The following is a 19495-nucleotide window of genomic DNA, read 5'->3' on the forward strand; positions in this document are numbered from 1 at the left end:
CTTCGGAACGGCTAGACCTGCCTTCGCCAAAAATTCATCAGCACGTGTCCTTATCAATACAAATCGATTGTTTTTTGAATTATTCAAATCGCTTCATCCGGGTTCCCGAAATCGTTGACAAAAATTTGTATCCGCACACACACACACACATTCACACATACATCAATTTTTTCTATAAGGTATGCTAAAATGTTCAGAAATCTTTGAAACGTAAAAATATATAAAAATTTTCATTTTCGATTTTTTTGCGATTACTATAACTTGCCCTACGGGAAGTTAATAATATGAAAAATAAATCTGCTAAAGTACTACATTCTCAAGAGGAGGGTGTGTTTGATAAAGGTATTCAAGTTTGTGTAACATAATTAAAAATAATAAATAAATAAAGTAAAAAGTGTAAATATCGAAGTTAATAATTACAAAATCTTTTGTAAACAAAATCTATAGATCTCATACTTGATCATGGTGTGGCGATATCAAGCAGGCTGGTTTTGATTTGTAAAAAACAATCGGACATGTCAGGTATTTTTTTGATATCGAAATATTTTTACAGTTAATAAATTTATATTTTTTTATTATGTTGGGAGTTTCTAATTAAATATATTATCATAATCATTACTACTCCCACAATGGAAAGCAAACTTAACTTTTCGGTCGAATTAAATTTGGAGATGGTATCGTAGTACTCGGAATTATTTTCCGTCGATAAGGCAGATAATGCAAGTTTAGTTTGCGTAAACAAGAATTAATCATTATTTTATTAACTTTAGTAATATTTTTATTCAACATACTTATTTTTTTTATTTATTTATTTATCTAGCAATATATACATTTCGTATACGAGTATATCCATATCTCAGGCAGGCATTGGTGCCTGGTATAAGAGATTATGGATTGCTTTATACATTTATGCCTATACATATATATTTATGTATTTTATATTATTTCATTTTAAAATATTACATCTATATAAGAAAACAAGTATAAAAGTCACATTTAACTAATAAGGTCAATTTTGTTTATATCTGGTATAGTTTTTTAATTCAGTTTTAAATTTCTTCAAGTTTGTCAATATTTTTATTTCGGTAGGTAATTTGTTGAAAAGGCTGCTTGCACTTCTAAAGGTACGTTCTTTATTTGTTTTAGAGTGTTTAATAAGATAGTTTTCAATCTGCCTAGTGTGATGTTTGTGTATATCCTGGCTTCTTTCTATTGTTGTACATGTTTTGATTTTAGTATTTTTCATTTTAAATATTAGAATGCATTTTTCAATTTCTATCGTTTTCTGTAGTGGTAGGTTATTTGTTCTGTTTAAAAGTTCAACTGTTGGAGTGAGATGAGGGTAATTGTATGTTGCTTTGATGGTTTTGCTTATCATCCTTTGCAGCATCCTTATGTTCTTATTAGTGGTGTGGCTTCAGGCCGTACATTAATATCGACATTATATGAGATTTTAGAATTAACTCTTTTTTTATGCCGAGATGGCGTATCCTCCTTATGGCTCCAGAGAGGGCTGTAATTTTTTTACTTATTTTTTCGATATGATCATTCCAATCTAGTTTTTCATTTATGATCATACCTAAATATTTAATTTTTTCTACTTGTTCTATCTCCATATCGTTGATAAAAATTTTTAATTTGTCTTTATTTTTAATGTGCGTTATATAAAGTTATGCTTTATAAGTACTGAACGCTGTATGAATGCATACTAGGGTTTATACAAAAACGGACATTTCAGAAAACCGGTTTTCAAATTTTAATTTTACTGAAAAACCGGTTTTAACCGGTTTTCGAATTTTATATAGAAAATAAATTTTTGCTCGAATATTCTGTAATTTATCCTCATATTTAGTGTAATTCAGAGCAGTATTTGACTGAATTTATTTATTGTTCAACTTTATATAACTTGGTTTCTTATCTATAGATAAGAAACCAAATTATTTTAATTTTAATTAGTAGAACTAAAAATAATAGTTTATCTGGATTAAGTAAATTTGAAAATAATTATTCGTTATTCATGCATCATTTTCACATATGAGAATAAAAATATTTTTATGATAGTGAAAGAAAAGTTTTCGAATAAATTAAAATAATACATTTTTAAATTAAAAAAAAAATTCATTGAAGTAAAAAAAATAGATACATGTTGATACATACTTGTTAATATCAATTTTAGTTTTAAAAACAATTAAGCTAAACTCGGCTATTGTCTGTTCGGAGTAATTTTAATTAATTAATTCTAAAAGTTCTAATTGTTTTTTTGTTTAATAAAATTTGATTTAAAAAAACTTAGAACGTCTATCGAATTGCTACTTAGACGTGTCCCTTGTTTACTCGCAATATTTCCTGAAATAGAAAATACTTTCATACTTGCCACCAAATTATGGTTTTTTTAAAGCCTGATATAATAATTCTAAGTTTTTTTTTCTTTAATTTGTGGCTTCTAGGGTTTAAATTTTTTTTTTTAAGTTTGAGTAGAAGAAGTTACTTCTTCAAGAAGAAGCCGCACTGATTTAAATTAATATATACACTGGTATAAAAATTTAAATTAATATATAGAAAACCTTTCTCGGACTGATTGCAGGCTGATAAGATTCAAAATGCTATTGAACCGATATGATTTCAAGAATCAAAACGCTTTTATCTATCTTTTATATTTGGCTATATTTGTCATTTTCCATTTATACAGTGAAAACCGACTTCTTTCACTAAAAAAACGGTTTTTGAATTCCATAATTTTCGCCAAATAACCGGTTTTTAAAACCGGTTTTTGAAAACCGACAAACTCTAATGTATACAGTACACAACTCAAATACGACCGGAACTGTAACTAGCTGTAAGTGGAATTCTGTCTTAAGGCAATTAAGGCATCGTGCCTTAAGGCAAATTGCTGGAACTTCCCGTACCAAAAATTATTTTTTTAAAAACGATTAACATTTTTGAAAAAATTTTACTTCGAAAAAATTAGATAGAAACTATAAATTTGACAAAAAATTACTTTTTTTGAAAAAAAATTTTGACATACTTTGGAAATTCTGAACTGTTTTTCAAAGCAATCGTACTGCTTTATCTGCACAGAGACAAAATGTCAAAGCGCGCAACTGCCGCGCCGCCGTCTAACCGATAAGCATTGGTACGGAACCCATAAAAATGTAAAAAAAAATTATACTTATTGTTAAAATCTTTATAAAATATCTGATAATTTGATGTGCATATGTCTAATGATCATTTTTGACCGCCAAATGGCATTTTTTTTCACTTTTATCATTAGATCTCCGAAACCGCGAAACCTGCTTTCATGAAAATTTGATCAATTCTTCATCTTGTCAATACAAGTAAAATGTTTTTTAAAAATTAAAATCGGACGCTCCGTTCTCTTAAAAACTGAGTTACCGTTTTCGGCACATTTTGCCCCGTATCTTTGGAACGGCTGGACCTGCCTTTGCCAAAAACTAATCAGCACGTCTCCTTACCAATACGAATCGAATGCTTTTTGAATTATTCAAATCGGTTGATCCGTGTTCCCGAAATCGTCGACGAAAATTTGTATCCGCACATACATACACACACGCACAGACATACATACATACACACACACACACACACACACACATACATCCATTTTTTCTAAGGTATGCCAAAATGTTCAGAAACCTCTGAAACGTAAAGATATATAAAAATTTTCATTTTCGATTTTTTTGCGATTACTATAACTTGCCCTACGGGAAGTTAAAAAGGCTTTGATAACTGAGAATGGACAAACGACCAAAGTTTTGAATTTTGATTAAATATCACATCTTACTGGAATCACGAGAACCATATTTTGTAAAAAATATATCATTCACATATAGCTAATAATTACTATTCTTAATTGCAGCAAAACATCCCGTGAGAAAGGGTCGGTTCATCATAGAGGATACGGCGAGACAGAAACAAAAGTGTCGCCAAATAAGCCCGTGACGAGCGCACCTCATGACCCTTTCACGGACCTCCAGAGGTTGGTTGTTAAATTTGGAGACCCGAGCGGTCCGGCGCCTCCGCTGGCGGCGGCCGAAGTCATCCGCGATGACAGCAAAGCCAGACCGTCGACGCGTCTTAGAACTATGGGCGAACTTCTTGGTCTGGAATTGGGGTAAGTCGAACATAATTGTATGATTAGTAAATTGTTTATTGTGATTATATTCATTGTGAATACAATCAAAAATATACGTATCGTAGAATATTTTACTTAAGCAGAATACAACTAGTGGAGTGCATAGCATTGTGCCTTAAGACAAATTGCTGGAACTTTCCGTACTGTAATTAAAAAACTTGGTACGGAACCCAAAAAAATTTACACAATGTGTACACAATATTAAAATCTCTATAAAATATCTGATAATTTGATGTGCATATGTCCAATAAACGTCAAATGACATTTTTTAACTTACTTTTATTAAGGGTCCATAATCGCTAGACCATCCATCCCAAAAATTTAATCAGTTTTTCATCTTGTTAATACAAGTAAAATGTTTTATAAATGATTAAAATCAGACGCTCCGTTCTCTTAAAAACTGAGTTACCGTTTTTGGCGCCTTTTGTCCCGCATCTTCGGAACATCTAGACCTGCCTCCGCCAAAAACTAATCAGCACGTCTCCTTATCAATATGAATCGAATGTTTGTTAAATTATACAAATCGGTTATACCACTGTCGAAAATGTCGAGAACCTTTGTTTGAACCATATAAATAAACTTCAAATTTAAAAATCTTGGTACGGAACCCAATAAAATTTACACAAAATGTGTACACATTATGAAAATCTTTATAAAATATCTGACAATTTGATTTGAATATGTCTATTATCATTTTTGACCGCCAACAGGCGTTTTTTTAACTTATTTTTATTGAGAGTCCATAACCGTTTTTTGAATTACTAAAATCGGGCACTCCGTCCTCTTGAAAACTGAGTTACCGTTTTGGCACTTTTGCTCTCCTTATCAATATAAATCTAATGGTTTTTGAATTAGTCAAAGCGGTGTTCCAGAAATCATCGACAAAAATTTGTTTCTGCACATACATAAATTTTTTCTAAGGTATGCCAAAATATCCAGAAATCTTTGAAACGTAAAGATATATAAAAATTTTCGTTTTCGATTTTTTTGCGATTACTATAACTTACCCTACGGAAAGTTAAAAAGTAAATGGCAGGCCAGAATTTTGAGAAAGAAAAGATGATTATTTAAATAAATTAAATGAATTCAATATTAGTTATTTTTAATAATATTTATAATATTTTAATTTTGTTTAAAGCAAAAGACTGTTTTAAACTTACATTAATAATAAGGTAATAACCAGATTTAAGATTTTTATAATATTAATTTAGATCTTCTTGATTCATTGTTGCTAATGGTAGGTATCAAGTGTTTGATTAGTTGACTGTAGGTAATTGATTAATCCGTCATTATAAAAAAGTGAATAAACTTTGCTTTATTTAGTGATATAGGGTAGAACAAGGCTCTACCACCTCAAAAACAAGTAAAGTTAAAAAAATTTTAACAACAATATTTCAAAGGAGACGGCAATGTTTGAAAACCCTGTTAGTTTTTTTGGTTGAGATAACTTTCAGATATAGGTTATCTAAATGTTTTATAAATATAATGGTTTTACTTAAATAACATTTTAGTTAGATTCTACATTTTTCTTATACAACCTCTATAAAAATTTACTTGTGGTGGGGGAGTGACAAGGACCAACTTTACCCCGGAAAATTTGTAAACAATATAACGTAGTAAATAAAAAGTAAATTAAGTTAACAAGAGCAATTTTATAAGAATAATTTTACAAGATAAGTTAAATAAATAGTTATTTCAACTAAGCTGATAATTATTTCTGACGAAATACCAGATCAATGTAAAAATATACCGATCTCTGTCAAAAATATACCCATGAAATTTATATTTTGCATTGGTTGAATATTGTAGCTATTATTTCGTAAAATCTCTCTAAAATTAAAACTAATTGGTTCTGTTTGTCCAATGACCACTGACAGTCCATTCGCCTATGGGGTAAAAAGGACCAGGAGGAAAATCTTAGAAAAAACAGCAAAAAACAATTTTTTACAAATATGAATTAGCTGGGAGTTTTACTGTACATAGTCATATAATTGTTGGTTTGATATGTGTTATTTGTTGAGATATAATCAGTTTGGTTTTCACAATATAATTGCTCAAAGTCAAATTGGATCTTGGTGCCCTACCCTACTCTATATCGATATGTAAATCAACATTCCTCTCGGCTTAATAAATCTACAAGTATTTATATATGTAGAGTTTTATTGCTTTTTGTTTCTGGAATTGATTACTAAAGGGGCTGATTCATTCTAATATAAGTTATTAAATATAATTCACAGGACTTTAAAACTCGTGTAGATTAAATTTATATCACAGGATTCTACAATAGTTATATTATTTCAAATGTTGATCAATTGATTGTATTTTTCTCTTAAATGGTTGTCGACAACCAATATCAATACTTTACACCTTTGACAAGTTCTTCAACCTTAAATAACATTTTCATACACAGAAGGATGAACATTATAGGCCGCAGTGACTTGAAATTGAAAGTCCCATAATTCATTAATACCAAAAAAATCGTTGGAACAGATTTCTTTGTTTTTTATTTGAATACATACTGATTTTATGGTGTCCTAATTCCTTTGCATATTAAACAAAAATTTGGCCCATATAGGGTTAAGTGTAATGACTATTAAGTAAACGCTTTGCGTACTTACATAGAAACAAATTATCATAGTATATTACATCATTTAAATGAATTTTAAACTAAGTTTGCGTGTATCATTTTATTGTACACGACATTTTTGTCTGGATTTATATTGTTTCTTCGTACGGAATTTGGAATACAATAGAAAATTTGTATACACTTTTTGCCACTTTCGTTTGCGTTGAACAGGTATGAGAACGGTCGACAAAGGTGAGAAACTATAGCATGTCTAGAACTTGTACTTAAATATATACATATATATATATATATATATATATATATATATACATATATTACAGTTTTATTGTTTCTTTGGAATTTAATTCATTTGTGAAAGTATAAAGATCAACCGAGAAAAAAGAAAATCTTACCAAATAAATTAAACGTTTTACAAATTATCATTTCTAGCAAAATTAATATCTTAAAATTTGATGTACTGATATCTTAACAGATGATAGTTCATTTCCCTTGGTCTTGATTTCTCTGTACAATATTAGTGAATTTTTATGAGGTAAATCTTTTAAAACCAATGTATTTTAATTTTTAGTTTTAAAATCAATATTTTTATTTTTTATATGAATTTTTTTAATTTATTTATTTAAAAAATCACCAGGTTAATATGCAAACTATAAGCTTTAAAACTTGTAGATACGTTTATATTATTTAGAATCCTGGAATTTTTTATATATCATTATAAATATAAATATTACAAATCTTTCTTTTTGTTACTTAATTATTGATTACTAAAACTAAACTTACATTGATAGTTTCACATAGTTTAGTATGATGACTTACAAATTTTTCATAATTAGCAAACAGTATATTTCCTTTATAAATTTATCTTTCTACAATTCATATAAAATCGTATAAAAAATCAATTCTTTCTTTTTTAATCTATCCTATATTGCAAAAGCTTGTTATTATTTTCTAAATCTGTTAAATTATTTCATTGTTATGAAAATTTTAAATTGTTATATATAACAGGATATTTAATTTCATTTATAGCAAAAAAAATTGACGAAAACTAGTCGAAATGAAAGAAACTAAATTAAAATTTTGTATTTTTCATTCAAGATTTTTATTTAGAAAATCTTGGCTATGTTGTTTCTATTCGTTGATACATACTAAATACTTACTAAATACTACTAATTACCTTTCTCATATAATAATATATGGTAATTAAACCAACTTAATAACTTGGCTTGAATTGTGGTGCGTCAGTTTAAATAAATTTAAACTAGTGGTGTATGGCATTGTGCTTTAAGGCAAATTGCTGGAACTTTTTGTACTGAAAACTAAACTATTAAAAAAAACTTTGCAAAAATGTAAACATGTAAAAATTGGTACGGAACCCATATAAAAGTACACAAAATTTATCCTCATTTTTATAATCTTCATAAAATATCTGATAATACGATGTACATATGTCTAGTGTTTATTTTTGACCGCCAAATGGCATTATTTTTTACTCTTTTTATTGAATCTTTGGAGACGCTGGACTTGCCTTTACAAAAATTTTACCAGTTGTTCATTTCGTCAATACAAACAGAATGTTTTTGTAACATTCAAATCGGACGCTCAGTTACCATTTTTGGCACTTTTTGACCCGTATCTCCGAAACTTTTTATACCCACCATTGCCAAAAACTAATCAGCACGTTTCCTTTTCAGTAGGATTTTTTTTTTTAATTATTCAAACCGGTTAATCAGTGTTCGCGTAATCGTCGATGAAAATTTGTATCCGCACACACACATGCACACACATCTGTAGCCTCTGAAACGTAAAATTACAAACATTTTCATTTTCGCTTTTCTTGCGATTTCTATAATTTATCCTACGGGAAGTTAATAATTGAAACAATTGATAAGTAAGTTCACTGTTGAAGTAATTATAAAATGAAAAAAAAAGTTCAGAAATTATTCGCTCTTTTTATCATCCAATGCTATCATCGTATTATTATCAGTTTCTACTAGAAATGATACAATTCTATAAAAAATAATCGGATCAAAATTGTGCAATACAATTCTGGCATTTGCGTGCAACCGATACATTTGCACACCACTCAATTAATTTAAAATTACTTTACCAAGAACATAAGAGTAAAAGCTTCAAATTTGTATGTAACTATTTCAGTAATCTTCTATTAGCGTGAACGTGAAATTGCGTAATATAAATCATACAAACGTGTCTTTATTTGGCATTCCCATAGTAAATATAAATTTAGTTTATATAGAAAATATGCAATTTTCAGTAATATCTTTTTTTATAGTCCCACGTCAAGAAATCAATCTAATGCAGTGATATGCAGATCTTTTGCGGCTGTCCGGGCCACTTTTCTTGCACAATTTACACAACGACCAAATTAAAATTAAACCGCATAATACGTGCTGGTAAAATTTGTACAATTTAGATTGTTTTCTGGAATATATGGTGAATGAATCAGGATATGGTTTTATAGAAATTTGATTGTGTATAATGTATTTTTAGACCCCAAAAAACGAAAACTGACCACATGAGAGATATGATTCAAAATGAGTATTTCTGTAAATTTATATACTTTGCATGATTATTGCAATAACATGTGTCTGAAATACTACTGTATACAGCAAATTCTATTCAACACCAGTAGTACATAACTTGATAATGATTCAATTATAAACTATGTATTTTTGTAATAAAATTTTCACAATCAATATGAAATATTGTATAAGAAAACACTGAAATATTGTTTGAACATAGTTCTACAGATTATTCAATAACGACTGAAATATCATAATCGTTTTGTTTGTGGAATAATTAGCATGTGCGCATACATTTAACGTATAAATGAGAAGAAACTTTTATTTCGAACTGTATTTTAAAACTCTGGATTTTACCTTGAATCGAAGAGAACTAAAACAAATATCTTACATATATTTGTAATTACAATATATTTGTAAACGACAATAACATTAAACTAGCAGTGTATGGCATGGTGCCTTAAGGCAAATTGCTGGAACTTTCCGCAGCGTTCTTTAGTTATAATCGAATGTTAACAAATATTTATTTTTTATTAATTTAGTTGATTTGAAATAAGCATAAGTAGGGGAGACTTGCAAGTCTCCCATGGTACGATTGTGCCATTTTATTGATCAGCAATAATTTTGTTAATTTACCAGTTGGCTCGTAAAAAATAAATTAAATGGTAATTTTGACATTTGTCTACGAGGAAATACTGTCTTTAAATACGATGGATTAGTCATAAAATCAAATCATACAAGAAAAGCGCGTGTGTTACAACGATGCACACCCGAGGGACGGTTGTGACAGGAATAGAAATGGGTAAAAAACAATAGCTATAAACACCAAATCGATTTATAAAAACTTTTTTGAACAAATACACTTCATCTTTCTTCCTTTGAACCCTATCTAAAATCAGTATAGTTTAGCTATTATGACGACTTTCATTATCGTTACCTGGTACAACCGTACCCAGTCTCCCTTATCTATAATACCTATAATAATATAATTTATGTTACTTTTTGTTAAAAAAATAGAATTACTTTTGGAATTTTTTGTTAATAATGTTAAGGGATAAATCTTAAAGTTTGATGATATTGATTGAATTTTTTTCACATTATTAGAAATTAATCCAAAGAATTATGTTTATATCAGTTAGAAGTTGTAGATAATAATTTAGTAATCTACTTATAATTATGTAGTGAATGAGAAATGATTTGGGTACGAGAATTAAAGTATCTGAATGAAAGTGTTTTAAATATAGTTAATTTATAGCCACTGGATTTAAGTCATCAATTTTCCTGATAAAGATTGAAATAACTTAGTCATTATTTATAAGAAGTTTTTTATTAGTAAATAGTTAAGATTATACCATTATCAATAAAATATTGTTAATATTATAACGAATGGAAGAACAACTATTTAGTAGTTTTTCCAACATGCCCTTAGTATACAATGTCCTTTCAATGCTGAAAATTATAAATTCCCCAAATTTATTAAATGTCCTAAACTGGACAGTTGTAAATAAAATAAAGAATGAAAAAAATTGTTAGATGCAGTCAAAAATAAAATTTTATTCATATATTCTATCATTATTTCTAATGTTATTTTTATGAATTATTTTCTATTACAGACCAGATTCTCACAGTTTGGCAAAATATCAGTACGGTATAACAAGGACGCAACTGTACCCTGAAAATTCACCATTCGTCGATGAACTTCTGAAAGACATGGCAACTAAACCCATCGTGGGAGTAGGTGAGATAATATAGCATATATTGATTGATTTTTTTTTTCTAAAATTTTTCTCAAACTAGACATTTATAACGTGATGCTTAAGGTAAATATTTCGAAATTATTGTTATACATTGATTAAATTTTAAAATCTACAAAAACAATACGAAAATTATTACTAAAGCACGAGACAAAGAGTGGTAAATGACGAGGTTAAGAAAATAATCCAATATTAGCATTTTGAAAGCATGAATTTTCTGAAAATTCTTTTTGTTTTAATACTTTGGTTTTTAGTAATAAATTCTAAATTAGTATTTAGAATATTACTGCAAAAATATCGATATGGTTTTAATCTAGTATTTAATGGTTTTCTATGTTTATTTGGTATTATACTTAGGATAGAGCGGGGTTTAAAGGTCCGCAGAAAGATGAACGGCAATGTTTGAAAATCCATAACCAAAGTATTTTCTTTTGTAGTTAGTTTTTTGGTTATGAGCATTGTTCTTTAGTTTACGTGACCTTAATTAAATTAATATAATTTTTAGGCATATTTTATTAAATTGTTTAATGAAATTGTTCTTTTGAAGTTAGATTCGGTAGTTTTCTTTATTTTTAGTCGTTTGGGTAAAAAGCACCAGAAGTGTAAACAATAACAAATAATAAAGTTTTAAAAAGCAATTTCACAAGAGATCATTTAAATAAATATTTATTTTAACTCAGCTTATGATTATTTTTGACAAAATTTCAGATCAAGGTTATATACAGTGTTATCTCTGTAAAAAAATGTACCCATGAATATATATTTAGCATTGGTTGCATAACGTAGCTATTATTTCATAAAATCTCTTTAAAATTAAAAACAAGACATTCGATTTGTTTGCTCCTTGACCGTTCGATTTTAACAACCATAAAGGGTAAAAAGGACCAGGAGATAAATTTTTGAAAAAATGCAAAGAAAACACTTTTTTTCAATGATGAATTAGCTAGGAATGTTATTGAACATAGTCAGATAGTTATGTTATAGGTTGTGATATAATTGGTTTGGTTTTACAATATTATTGCCCAAAATCAAATTAGACCTTTGCGCCCTATGTTAAATTTTCTTTTTCAAAATCCTGAATGAAATTTGAAATAGTTCAAACGTGAATTGCCCAAAGTTCTTGATATGTCTAAACGTGAATTTTAGCTGTATTTAGATAATTCTAATATTGATACCGATTCCAAAATTTGATTAAAGTGAGTAGGTATACTTTAATTTTGTATTAAACACTTAATATTTCATTATCCATGTATATTACGAACATATTTGGGCCATAAAACCATCATAAAAGAACTGTTTTCTTCTGAAAATCAGCTTGATCTGATTTCACCAAAATTTAGCGGTAGCATTAAATATACGAATCAAGTGTTTTCAACAAATTCAACCGTTTTTCTGAAAATTAGGTAAATCTATAAATACATAAACATATACATATAGAGATACTAAACACATAAGCATATATGATTCGGTTCTTTCCAAAGCGTGCCAAAATTTTCAAAGGGTGTTGAAAGATAAAAGTACCAAAATTAATTTGCATTTTTTAATCTTTGTTACATATCTAGATTAATATGGCATATATTATGGTATTATGATATGCATGTAAGCCCACACACAATGCCTTTATCCCTTTACTGTACCACCTTCTATTACCACGATTGTTCGCTTTGCGTTGCCGAGATAGGAGAATAATTTCATTTCCGCAAGCATTATTGTAGTTTCTGATATGATTAGTTTCATAAAATATATCTCAACTATATGAAAGTTGACAAGATTTAAGGTACTAAAATTTTATATCGAAATAAATGCATCGTTTTTTATTATATATAATATATTCTTTATTAATTATTAAAATAGCAGTAGATTTGTTAATAACATTTTTTTAGAAACTGATAGTAATTTGCAACTTTTTGATTTAGATTAGAATAACGTAAATAAAAAAGCATTTAAAATAAAGTTTTATTTCTGGTATATTATGTTATACGGAGGTAAATTATAGTAGGGTAGGACGGACGTAGTGATTTGCTTTTTTGCGACGGCCAAAATTTGAGACGGCCAAGGGGCCAACAGGTTCAATGTCTTATTTTAGTTCTGAAGAGATTTTAAAAAATAATAGCTCCATTATTCTTCTAATGTAATAGAATACAAAATAAATATTTTTTTTCTGTTATTTAGGGTAGGTCTGGCTTTTCCTAATTATACTAATTCATTTTTGTAGAGATTTGCTTTTTTGCTATTTTCATAAAATCTGATACCTGGTTTTTGAGGTAAAAGGGTATAGCCAGGAGGCAAGAAGAACCACTATTTTATTTTTAATTTGAAAAAAAAAGAAATTAGCTACATTATTTATTTAATGCGATGTAGTTTAATTAGATGAAATAATTATTATAAAATTCAATATATTTTAATTGAGATTGAACAGCATAATTAAAAATTATATTCTAAATATTTATTGTTAAACATAAGCAGAAATATTTATCAACTTCTACTACTATCATTCCTGTTTTTGTAGGTATTTGTTCAATTTGGAGTAATTATACTCATTACTTCTAAAAATAAAATTATTGCAAATAAATTGAGTATCACTTCTGCTTAAAATATATATTTTATGAGCACATTTTCTCGAAAATCACACTGTCTAATTGCATACAACATTGAACTTTGTCAGAAGAATTCATCATCAGAGTGAAATAACGATTAATTAAATTTAAACTATTAATTAAAATCATTTCTTATAAGATTGATTTTTGACATATTTTACTTTTATATTTACTTTATCCTTATTGGAAGTCCTTACTAAGGTTCCGGTTGGTCGATTTCCACTTGTTTTGTGTCCCGGGTTTTTTCAGAAGCAATATTTGTCCCGGATTTAGATCTTTTGTCCCGGATTGTTTCGGGTTTTCGAGAAGTATAGGTTTAAATTAAATTTTTGCAATTTCTTGATAATAAAATTATAACTACCCCTTGAATATATTAAAATGATATATACAACGAGTATGCTTATATGAAACAATACGTTATAAAGTAAATTGCGGAATATAAAGGCGTGATAAAAAAGCCTCTCGCAGTTATAAATTCTAACTTTTATTTTCAATTACACAAAATTGAAAAAAGTAATAAGAAAATTATAAAAATTAGAAAGAGTAATTTTTTGACTATCCTGCACAAGTGCTAATTTTTTCAATATTTTAATTTTTTCAATAAGTTAGTTGTGAAGAGAATTGAACAAAATTTTATACAAGACTCAAAAGACAAAAATCATATGGATCGAAGAATATATAAGTAGATACATAATCGAATATGAAAGTTCTTACTAGGAGCCCGTATTTCTGATTGAAAAAATTACTAAAACCCCTTTTATTGTATCCACAAATAGTATATTTGTTATTTTAAAATTCTATTTAGGTTATTTTAGAGACCCCCCTCCACCGTCTCGGATTAGCATCGCTAAAAATTGTTGTCCCGGTTTTGACTTAAATAAATATGGTTCCCTATTTTTACTCCAACCACATATAAGGTAATCTAACATAAAAATAAAAACTCATCTCATAAATCAATTAGAAATATACTTATCTATGTATGATAAACTAAACAACAGTACTCAAAACAAAAATGTTAACAACAACAAAAACTTGCAGTAAAAATTAGATTTGCAATAAAAGATTAAACTAGTGGGGTGTATGGCATCGTGCCTTAAGTCAAATTGCTGGAACTTCCCGTACCGTAACGAAATGTTCGAAGAATACTGAATGTTTTCAAATAGATTATTATTAATATTGTAACATTGTCTAATATTTATAAGATTTATATAAACAGAATTGCAAAGTTGAAATTATTTGTTTAAAGTATATTAAAACTATAGTCAAAATCAAAAATTAAATCTGAATTATTTTCGATATACAAAAAAAAAAATGATACAAATTTTTTTTTACCAAAATCAATTATTTTGTTCAAACAAGCTGAAAGTTCTTTGAATCATTTGAATTGGACGCTTAGTTCTCTCAAAAACTGCCATTTTTTGCACATTTAGCTCTGTATCTTTGAAATGGCTGGTCCTGCCATTGCCGAAAACTAATAATCACTTCTCCCAATCATTACTAATTGAATGTTTTTTAGATCATTCAAATCGGATGCTCCGTTCACTCAACACTCGATTTCTATTTTCTGCATTATTTGGTCCATATCTCCGTAACGGCTGGACCTGCCTTTGCCAAAAACTAATCAGCTCTTCTCCCTATCAATAGAAATCGAATGTTTTTTGAACCATTCAAATCGGTTGATCCGTGCGCCCGAAAACGTGACTGGAAATTTGAAAACACACACATACACACACATCCATTTTTTATGAGGTATGCCAAAATGTTCAGAAACCTTCAAAACGTCGAGAAATGTAAAAATTTTCAATTTCGATTTTCGGCCCATTACAATAACTTACCCTACGGGAAGTCGTATAATTAGTAAGTCGTGATAGCGATGTTGCTCAATATGAGTTAGAGGCTGGTTACTCATGTTTTGACCTTTACTTTCAAATAGTATTGTTCAAAAGTGCTATATTATACTTGTTTTTAAGATAATGTTGGGAGATCATTTCACCAGTGAAACTTTAAGCCTCACTCTATCCTATAGTTTAAACAAATTATATGCCCTATTAATGCTTTCCACTTAGTAAGCATATGTTCTTTCGGTGATTTCTGTGAAAGAGTTTGGCTCGCGCTTTACCGCGCTTTACCGGCTTTATAAAATTCATCTTCCCAGATAATTATAATTGAATACCGTCGGTGTGCCCGTGGATTTATTCATGTGAGATAAAGTCATGTTCGCGTGTTATGCTCGTAACAATACAAACTACAAAGCCAGACAATACTGTACTTTGACGCAATTCACCAATGTACGAGTGTGGAGTTGGAGTATGTATAATATAATAGATGCTCCGCCGCTACGCTTGCTTGGTAATTGCTTTTATCCGGGCACAAGTGTATCGCTTGTCGCTTGTCACCGTGTTAAACATATGTTTGGATGTAATAGTCGCCGAGATAGAAACGAAATCGCCCGAACTTTTCTGATAAATTTGGTAATTTGTACCTGTCTCAATCTAGCGACACCAAATTGGCATAATGGTGTTGTGTATTTAGTAGCCTCTTAGTAGGGTAGAGTGGGACACAAAGGTCCAATTTGACTTTAAGCAATTATATTGTGAAAACCAAACCAATTATATCGCCAACAAATAACACATATCGAAACGAGTGGTGTGTGGCATCGTGCCTTAAAGCAAATTTGCTGGAACTTTCCGTACAAAAAAATAATTTTTTTATGAAAGATTAAATATTTTTTAACTTGGGAAATTTTTTTTGGAAAAAAATGTTTTTTTAGTTCGAAATATTTTGGAAATTTTGAGCTTTTTTCAAAGCAATCGCACTGCTTTAGCTGCATAGAGTCGCAAAATCAAAGCGCGTGAGCGCCGCGTCGCCGTCTAACGGACAAACGATTTTACGAAACCCATAGAAATGTAAACAAAATTGATACACATTTTTAAAATCTTCCTAAAATATTTGATAATCTGATGTGCATATGTTTAATGATCATTTTTGACCTCAAAATAGCTTTTTTTTTTTCTTCTTTTACGCGATCTCCAAAACCGCTATACCTGCCTTCCCAAAAATTTAACCAGTTCTTCATCTTGTCAATACAAGTAAAATTTTATTATTAAAATCGGACGCTCCGTTCTCTTGAAAATTGAGTTACAGTTTTTGGCACTGCCTCTCCTCATTAATAGGAATCGAATGTTTTTTGAATAATTGAAGTCGGTTGAACCGTGTTCCCGAAATTGTCGATGAAATGTGTATCCGCACACACACCCATACATCCATTTTTTCTAATGTATGCCAAAATGTTCAGAAACCTCTGAAACGTAAAGATATATAAAAATTTTCTATTTCGATTTTTTGCGATTACTATAACTTGCTCTACGGGAAGTTAACAAGCAATTATCTGACTATGTTCAGTACAACTCCGAGCTAGTTCATCACTGTGGAAATGTGTTTTCAGCTGTTTTTCAAAAATATTTAACCTGGTTCCTTTTAGGCCCATAGGCGGAGTAAATTGGGACGGCCAAGGACCAAACAGATCCAATATATTATTTTAGTTTCAAAGAGATTTCACAAAATAATGGCTACATTATTCATCCAATGCAAAATATAAGGTCATGAGTTGCTTTTTGAAGAGTTTTTTTTTTCATTCTCTATTATATTTACAACTGTCCAGTTAAGAACATTTAGAAAATTTGTGGAATTTAGAATTGTCAACCGTAATAGGGACATTGTATACTATAGTGACATGTTAGAAAAACAACTCAATAGTTGTTTTTCCATTTGTTATAAATAATTTTAATAATATTTTAATGAAGTTTGTATTAATATAAACATCAACTATTTTCTTGCAAATAATTTCTTATAAATAATAACTAAGTTTCATCCGGAAAGCACATGACTTAAATCCAATGGCGATTTTCTTTTCAGTCTGCGACGATAGTTTTCTGTTATTAAGGAGTTGGCTAGTAAATTTGGGTGACTGATGAGCTTTTTACAGATATAACAGATATAAATAGACTTTATCTGGTATTTCTTCAGAAATATTCATGAGCGGAGTTGGAATGAAAAAGATGTATAACCAGTCACCACTTTGATTATTACGACATAGCTATTGGGAGAAAAACGGCATTTTTTATAAGTCCATAACAAAAGTATTCTTTTTTGTTATCATTTGTTTTGATTGTAAGCACTGTTGCTTAGTTTTACAGCCCTTAATATAAGTTTTAAGTATACTTTATTTAATTGTTTTATAAGATATTGTTAATTTTAAGTAAGATTCAACAGTTTTATTTATATAACCTTTATCAAATCTTACACCTGGGTAGGGTAAAAGGGACCAACTAAACCTTCACCCTGACAAAGGTGTCAAAAATTAAAAAAAGCAAACAGAAAACTAAATTAAGTTAAAATAAACAATTTTGCAATAGAAAAATTAAATAAATACTTATTCCAACTCTGCTGATGAATATTTCTGATAAAATATCAGATCAAGGTTAATGTTATCTCTGTATAAAATGCAGCCAAGAAATTCATATATTGCATTGGTTGAATATTGTGCTATAATTTTGTAAAAATCTTTTAATTTTAAAACAAAGCGTTGGACCTATTTGCTTTATGGCCGTCCCAATTACCGCGCTTATGGAACAAAAAGGACAAGGTTACAAATTTTTGTAAAACAGCAAAAACACACATTTCTAGAACGATGAAATAGCTGGGATTTTTATTGAACTTAGTCAGATAGTTACTTGTTTGATATGTGTTATTTGTTATAATATAATTGTTTTTGTTTTCACAATATAACTGCTCAAAGTGAAATTGGACCTTTGTGCCCCGCTCTATCCTATATATAAAAACTGGTTGTAATTGTAAGGGGAGTAATAAAAAAGTGCATAGTTTTTAATATTAAGCTAGCAGGAACGCTTTTTGCTTTAGAAGACAAAAGTTAAATAAAGCTAGTATTTGATTAAACTGAACATGTACTAAATTACACCATATATTTTTAACAAAATAATGTGAAATAAAATTTTTTTGAAGAATTGCCCGGCCTGCGAATAATATGGTATATTCTTTGAAGCAAAAAAAAATTGAAAGCAAAATCAATTTGGGCGAGAATTCAGATGAAAACGCGTAGGTTCAAAGTTTGAAAGTTCGTGATTTTGTCGTATTATATTCAACAAACATTTTGAAATGGTTTTTCAACTTTTACCAAACATGAATTGACATCATATTTGTCAAAATATGCCTCATTCGTCTACGAATACCTACTTAAACTAATGAGTAGTCAACTAATAAGTACTCTTGGTTTTAACATTTTTACAAGTTCATCATTTTGGACGGTGTTTTGAAATTTTAAGTCAAGTGATATTACAATGTGTGTTAGTTTTGTATCTAAGACTGTTGCATATAAATAGTACGTCAAGGAACAGAATTAATTTCAATAAAACACCCACAATTTATAAGATGGTTTTCACTTTTAATCAGGATGTCATTATTTAGGACGCACAGAAGACTCTGCGTAGGAGCTTTTACGAATATCACGCGGAAGATGAAAATTAGTCCAATTTAGATCATATTATCTTGTATAAAAATTTTCATCAGTACAATTATTTTGAATAATCACATTAATAAATTGTAGATACTATTACAATTAAATATTTTTTAAATAATTGCGATCATTGTTCATATAATAATATTGTACAATGTAGGAAACTCATCTCTTTGTTACGTACTTTATGATGTTTAGTTTTCTTTTTCATTTTTATTTTCTTAATCTGATTTGATACTTTTTTGAAAATCTTTTAAATATTTGGAAATTGGTGCATATATACAAGTTATAATAATACTCAGTTAATAATTTTTGTTATAATTATCTACTG

At 28.9% G+C, this 19495-nt stretch overlaps 1 protein-coding gene across 1 annotated transcript in view; it reads left to right on the plus strand.

The window, feature by feature from the left end:
• Positions 1 to 19495, plus strand: part of LOC113385910 (extracellular serine/threonine protein CG31145) — a gene marked incomplete at its 5' end in the record, with an annotated part of 49884 nt that overhangs the window by 8126 nt on the left and 22263 nt on the right. The window contains 2 exons of the mRNA XM_026623735.1: positions 3878 to 4132; positions 10894 to 11018. Of these exons, the coding sequence (XP_026479520.1) occupies positions 3878 to 4132; positions 10894 to 11018 (380 nt within the window). The remainder of the gene's footprint in view (positions 1 to 3877; positions 4133 to 10893; positions 11019 to 19495) is intronic.

Source organism: Ctenocephalides felis, unplaced genomic scaffold, assembly GCF_003426905.1.
Source record: "Ctenocephalides felis isolate EL2017-DRISC unplaced genomic scaffold, ASM342690v1 CF-g0.4_SCAFFOLD_00845, whole genome shotgun sequence".
NCBI lineage: Eukaryota > Metazoa > Arthropoda > Insecta > Siphonaptera > Pulicidae > Ctenocephalides > Ctenocephalides felis.